A 6,535-nucleotide genomic window follows, 5' to 3' on the forward strand; every position below is an offset into this window, starting at 1 on the left:
GTCAATTTGACTTCGAACATTATTGCTATGTTTTAAAAAGACAAAAATAAACAAGTCTAGGCAACAAGCTGGTGATTCTTTGAAATTAATTGATGACATGGGAAATTGGAAGATTTAAGTTCAATTTGCATTGAATGACTACTCTTCAAAAATATTAAAGTATCAAAAACTAAACAAGAAAGATATGTGAAACGTATACGGTATTACAGGTGAGAGACAGAGCTACGCCTTTCAATAAATATTTAGCTTGAAGTCACCAACTTCTATGGCAGTCTAAAATCTTAACAATTAAAATGTCAAATGCCTATCAAAGTTTATTATTAATGCAATCTCACATTGGATGTAGAGTTATTGTTGGGACTAGGGAATGACAATGAAGGTGATAAAAACATCAAGCTTCCAGGCTGAGAATTCGCTGAAGATGGTGGGTTGGAAGAACTGAGAAAGGTTGAAGCACATTTATTGACAGTTGAAGTGGATGGTGGGAAGCTAGAAAGAATAGGAAATGACTGATCATTCAGCTTCAAGTTATGGCCGGATTTATCTGCTGCAGTTTGGCTTCCTAGAACTCTGGCTGTGCTACTGGTACCGGGGCCAATGATGGACGTGAGAGCAGCTGCTAATGCAGATTGGAAGCTAGGGTCTGATGCGATTGCTTTAGTTGCAGCTGCAAGGGTTTCTGCTGGTAGAGATTGCTGTGAAGAAGAGTTCGACATAGAATTGTTCTTTTGTAAATAAGATTGATAATGGGTTTCTTGAAGCTGTCTTCCGAAGTTTAGGGAACCAATATTTTGGTTTTTGTTGTAGGGCTGAGCTTGAGGTCCATAGCTAAGGACCCCATTGCTCCATGAGAGAGGTAATGCATTGGACTCAAGAGAGCTGAAGTTGAGATTCTGTGTTGTAGAATATGATCCAGGAGGAAAACTGCCTAGTTTGCCTAGATGGGATGAAGCATTTGAGCTCGTAGTGAGGTCTAGGGTGATTGTTGGACATGAAGATGATGATGAGAGTGAAGAATTTGGCAGGTAAATTGGCGTTGGCTTTGTATTATCTGAGAGGTAAAAGTTTAGTCCATTGAAACTAGCGGAGGACAAAATCGAGGCTGCGGAAGGAGATAGGCCGGAAGTGGAGGTTGTCGAGCCGGACATTAGCATGGAAGCGGCAGCCGAAGTGGTGGAAGCCATTGCTGTGGCGGAGATAGGAAGGGGATGGTTGTGTGTTCCTTCATATGTGGTTGTCAAAATGGACATGTCCTCAGCATATCTTTGCACCTACAGAATTTGGCAATGAAAAATCACTTTCTTTTCAATTAAATGCGGTACTTGCAGAAGCACTACCATTTGCTCGAGTACAAATAAAAAATCATCACTAAAGAAGTGAATAATTAAATGAAAAAGTTAATTAAAAACTTTTTTTTATATTGAAAAAGTTTCTATTTTAAGGGAGTTTATGTCATAATGGTAATTAAAAATCACTCTGATTGAGTATTTTCAGCAATATATAGTTCAATGTCTAAATTTTTTTTTTTCGAAAACGACAACTATTGTATAACCTATCTATTCTAAACTACAAGGGAGGGGAGCCTAAAGACGTAGTATCTGAGGCTAGTAGGTACACAAATCTTACTAAACCAAGGGAAAAGATACTGATCAAGATTATAGTAGCAGATTAAAGAACAATGCAAAGTTTACTTGCAAAAATTCAACATCAGATTTGACATCTTTCCTACCTGCTTTCTTACTGGGCAGTTGGGGGCAACTGTACAACGATAATAAGCTCTAGGGCATGGATTTCCTTTTGCAGTCTTCTGTCCATATTTCCTCCATTGACATCCATCGTTCATCTGGATTCGCAATAAGTGAAAGAAAAATTTGTTATATCACTGAGCATTCCTTCATCAAATTCATTCTAAAATGCAATTTCTGATCTACACTTACCGTTGGGGTGTCACATCGGACTCTCACAGAAACCCTAGCTCTTTTGGCAGGGTTTTGTTGGGAAACCTCATCTTCTTCATTTCTTACATTCTTGAGGCTATTTTTTGGTGGCCATGTTTTACCACCTTCTTCTTCCTTAACTTCTCCTGAGCTAGCCTCCAGGCTGGGATTAGGTGAAGGCTCATTTTCTTGATATTTTGGCAATTCAAACTTGCAGTCCAATCCAAGAGCCAGCACTTCTTTATCATCATCATCGTTATCAACCTTTTCTTTCCCATGGATTTTTCTAGAAAAATGATCGTCTTTCTTCCCATCACTCGAACTCATTCCCAGACTTAAGGAGACTAGCTCTGGTTCTCCAGTTTCTCGATGAGTGCTTATTGTACTACTAGATTTGTTTGGTTCTTGCTGAACCATGTCGTGGAACTGCATCTGAAGGGCCCGATACTCCTTCATCACTCGATCTAAGTGCATTCTCAGCTTTTGATTTTCTTCCATCACTTCTCCCATTTCAGCTTTTGTTGACTTTAGAAGATCAGCCTACATTATCACATGCAAAATTAGTACTTCAGTTCTAGATTGATCATGTTATTTTATACAAAAGCAGTATACATGAGGACATAATATGCTGAATAGAAAATGATAGAGAGAAAGTTGAAGCACTAACCCGCCCCGCTAGGGCTGAAGAAGATACATTTGAGTTGAATTCTGAGGATGACATTTCCATCTTAGGCATGAAAGAGCCCTGTCAAAATAATGGTTTAATTAGTAACATAATAAGGATAATATATATTGTACAAAAATTTTACTATCTCTTTTACGTACCATACCCATAATTATAATTCCATAAAAATTTCTTGCCACATCATTCAATAATTTAAGCTTCTAAAATCACTTAAGGATTGCTATCTCTTTTTACACATCCAATGGAATTATTGATAGGATATCCAAAGGGTACCGTAGAATTTCCCTGCTATTTATAATTTGCTGCTTAATTATCTCATTTTTGGTTTTGTGCTTTTCATAGAATACTATAGCAAGTTAAAAAATGTTCGGAAATCTTTTTTTTTTTTTTTTTTGAGCAAACAAAAAAAGGACTAGAACAAGATTGATTTGGCGGTGATGCAGAAATTTATTCTTGTTCAAAAGCCGTACCTAGTGATTTTGAAGAAGTAAAATCAGTAACGGTGACATATAAACCATTACCAGCGGTCAAAGGTTTTGAAGGCGGCGAAATGGTTGCACGTCTACCTGACCAGACTAATATACACCTTTCCGTGTTTCTTAAGATCAAGACTGAGGACCTGCCTTATTATCGGAAACCTTCATTTGCAGGTTTCACACTTTAAAAGTAAAAGTAGATCCATAATCATCATTTTTCTCTTGTGATTATTGATGCACAAGGTGAGTCGTATTTGTATTTCAATTGTTTCCTGAAGAATCCACCATAGAAAATAAAATTTCTAATTAAAGTTACCTCTGTCTAGAACCATAATTAGATGTAGAAGTTCTCTTGCATGAGACTTTCCGTCAAATTTAAAACATTTTTTTTGGGAAATAATACAGAATATATATTGAAAAAAAGGAAAATAACTGATTTGAAAGTTTTCTTTAAGGATCAAAGACATCCAAAAGAATCCTGTACTCTCTTTTTTCTTGATAAGAGTAATGTATCGTTATTATCTGTGATTAATGATATACTTTCTTTTCCTTTTTGCTCGAAATGATAACCATCATGGAATGAGTAAAAGAACTTGTTTTTACCTGTATGCTACTTGTAAAATCCTTTCGATTTGGTAAGGATTGATTTATTTTATCGTCCTGAGCTCTTCTTCCATTTCCAACCTGCAATAGCCAGGACACCAGGTTTGGATTCATTATACATCATGAAGTGTGTATAGCTTTTTAGCACCTTATCTTGAAGATAAAAAGTCCAAAAACTAATATCACTTTCTAATCTGATGCCAAATAAGGTAGAAAAATCCTAGACCTCAATTTAATACTAGTCTCTTATTCTATCTCGAAAAAATATATAAACCCTTTATCTTTTATGTTCAGCTCTGATTCTTGGTAATGAACGTTGCAAAATAAGATTCTCGATGTTTACAAACATATGCAGATGGTTTCATAAGAGGGATGGAGTTCAAGAAATGTTTCTTGTGAACTAGGGTGTCCTTAAGAATCAGAAGATATAGTTTCTAAATGAAGAGGATGAAGTCAATCACCTTATGGAGAACCTCTTCTGTACAACAATCTTCATCACCACTCGATTCAGCTTTCTTCTCCTGATCTTCCTTCTTGACTGAATTACCTCCATAAGCAGCCTCCATATCCATGTTGTTCTCTTGCTCTCTCTCTCTTTTCTCTACAAAGAGTCGTATGGACTATTAATGTTTCTGATAACACGGTGGTCTTATTCTTATAGGGAGGAGGAGCTAGCCTGCAGTATTTGACTCGTCTAAATTATTCAACCTAACGGGGTTTTACCTAGCACAGACACACAAACAAAAATGTCAATGGCCCAGCTGTTGAATCTTTTTTTTTTCTTTTTCAAATGATTTTAGATGGGATATTAGAAGGAATTTGCCACCACAAGTTGGACTTAAATGGGACAGTAAGAATCGAAAGAAATTATTTTGAATTATTCTAAGATTATAATTTCAAAAAAAAATACAGAAAAAGGCAAAGACTAGAGGACACTGAACATGGAACCAAATCTTTAAGCATTAATCTTTTTTACACTGACAGCGTTAGATATACTGTCAGCGTTAGATGAATGACAGTTATGCAAAATTTGAATTTAAAATTCAATTTTTGCATATATGTCATGGATTCAACGGTGATAGTGTCTGCACTGTCAGTATATATAAGATTTACTCAATCTTTAATAGTAGTTAACTTCAAAATTATCTAGCAAGGAATGAAAAGAATAATAAATTATTCAACCTATATGGGAAGGGATTCTTTGTAATTGGTTGAACAACTGCACCATACAATTAATGGATCCAGTGCGTATCATTTTTGAGTTAGGAGGGATGAAATTGATTTTGAAATACAACTTTCAATTATTCGTTGACACTCATTTTATTTTTGAGCATTATCATCATTTAAAAACAACATGTTGCCTTATTGTATACGTCTATTATTATTGTGTTAGTACATACACTCTGCATATGGTGCACTTGACTATGATAATTGCAAAAGCCAATTGCACTACTATTTTGATGGTGAAATAATGAAAAGATTTATTCAACAAATACAAGTTGAAGGGAAGAATTCAACTTCAACGTTTAGGTCTTTTAGGTATAACATGTCAGAGAGAAGAAAAAAAAAAGAAGGAAAAATTACAAAGGGAGGGTTTTGAGCCGCAATAATCGGTCCCCCTGCCCGACCGCATGCAGTTTAGGACTTAAGGTCTTATAATACAACTTGTAATGTTATAGTAACAGCTACTACCGTTGAATTTTTCTCAGTTAACAAAAGAAAAAGTCCCATGGCCGCATCAATCCGTCCGCCGGTCAAACTTTTTCGCCACCGTCGAATCAATTCCGACGACTGCCCGAAATGTTCTTCCATTGTGAACTGTACTGGCGCGGCTTTTGTTTTGTCTTCCACAAGTCAAACGTTGTCTTGTTTCAAATACGAGTATGCTAGGCTGTCCCATGCCGTTGACTTTTGGTGTCATCTCCTCCTCTAGGACAATTGTGGGAAACACACACATGGATAAACTGCAATTCTTGGGCCGTGACCACCACCAAGCCCTTAAAGCTTTGGTGGGGTGGGAGGCACCAAAATGCCACTCTTGTGGTCCTTCTTTAAATCCAGACGGGTGTGTAGTGCACCCATCTGGTCCGGTGGTGATTCTGTCCCCATCGATTTTTTGTAGGCTCAGTTGAGCCTCCCCCTAGTTAAAGTAGAGTAGAAGTAGAAGTAGGGATGACAATTGACAAAAAAAACAAAAAAAAAAAAAGATAAACTGCAATTCTAGAGGTGAAAAATATGGGGCAGTTTGTGATTATGGGAATACAAATTATTATTGTGAAATAAGAACGACAGATCATTTTGGGATGAAAATTCGATATCTAATTGTTGGGGGTAGAAAAAATGTGAGAAAACTCTCTGAATTTTAATTATAGTGGTTCGGAAATTCTAAATTGCTCGTAACTCTACAATATGAAACCAATTTGCAAACACAAGTTACTTACAACAAGACAAGAAAAACCTTTTTTTTTCTATTTTATTTTGATTTTCTTTGCACAAAAAGGGATAACGCGTAGAACAAGACTAATTATAAGCCCGAAAGAAGCATTCATAAGTCATAACACAAATTAATTAGAAAACTGGTTAATTAAAAGAATCAAAACAAAACAATTAGAACCATCACAATGTGGGCAGAGCAGCAATTGCTGACGAAGTAGATAATCTAACTTTGGAGTTGATTGTTGAAACTCTGAGTCATTAATTAGTATTAGTAATGAATTTGATGCACTCAAATCGAAACCCTTATGGATGGAAGTGATTATTAATTAAACTTGTTTATAGGCAGGTTAAATATTTTCTAAACAAAGGAATCATACTAGATTTGTATGGTCAACTTG

General features: G+C 36.0%; 1 protein-coding gene across 1 annotated transcript; it reads right to left on the reverse strand.

The window, feature by feature from the left end:
- Positions 1–253: 253 nt before the first annotated feature.
- Positions 254–4,273, reverse strand: LOC113769411 (probable WRKY transcription factor 61). The gene is made up of 7 exons (XM_027313859.1): positions 4,163–4,273; positions 3,702–3,782; positions 2,605–2,682; positions 1,938–2,477; positions 1,730–1,843; positions 837–1,271; positions 254–761 (listed from the first exon to the last, which is right to left on the reverse strand). Exons 1-7 carry the CDS (start codon positions 4,271–4,273, stop codon positions 321–323), a joined length of 1,800 nt encoding a protein of 599 aa, XP_027169660.1. The 3' UTR covers positions 254–320.
- Positions 4,274–6,535: the final 2,262 nt, after the last annotated feature.

Source organism: Coffea eugenioides, chromosome 4, assembly GCF_003713205.1.
Source record: "Coffea eugenioides isolate CCC68of chromosome 4, Ceug_1.0, whole genome shotgun sequence".
Taxonomy (NCBI): domain Eukaryota; kingdom Viridiplantae; phylum Streptophyta; class Magnoliopsida; order Gentianales; family Rubiaceae; genus Coffea; species Coffea eugenioides.

Excerpts from the sequence above, each read along its gene's own strand:
- LOC113769411 (XM_027313859.1), bottom strand. The coding sequence starts at position 4,273 with ATGGATATGGAGGCTGCTTATGGAGGTAATTCAGTCAAGAAGGAAGAT. Across the intron at positions 3,783-4,162 it reads CAGAAGAGGTTCTCCATAAG|GTTGGAAATGGAAGAAGAGC; the intron begins GTGATTGACTTC and ends TGGCTATTGCAG. Across the intron at positions 2,683-3,701 it reads ATTTTACAAGTAGCATACAG|GGCTCTTTCATGCCTAAGAT; the intron begins GTAAAAACAAGT and ends TTATTTTGACAG.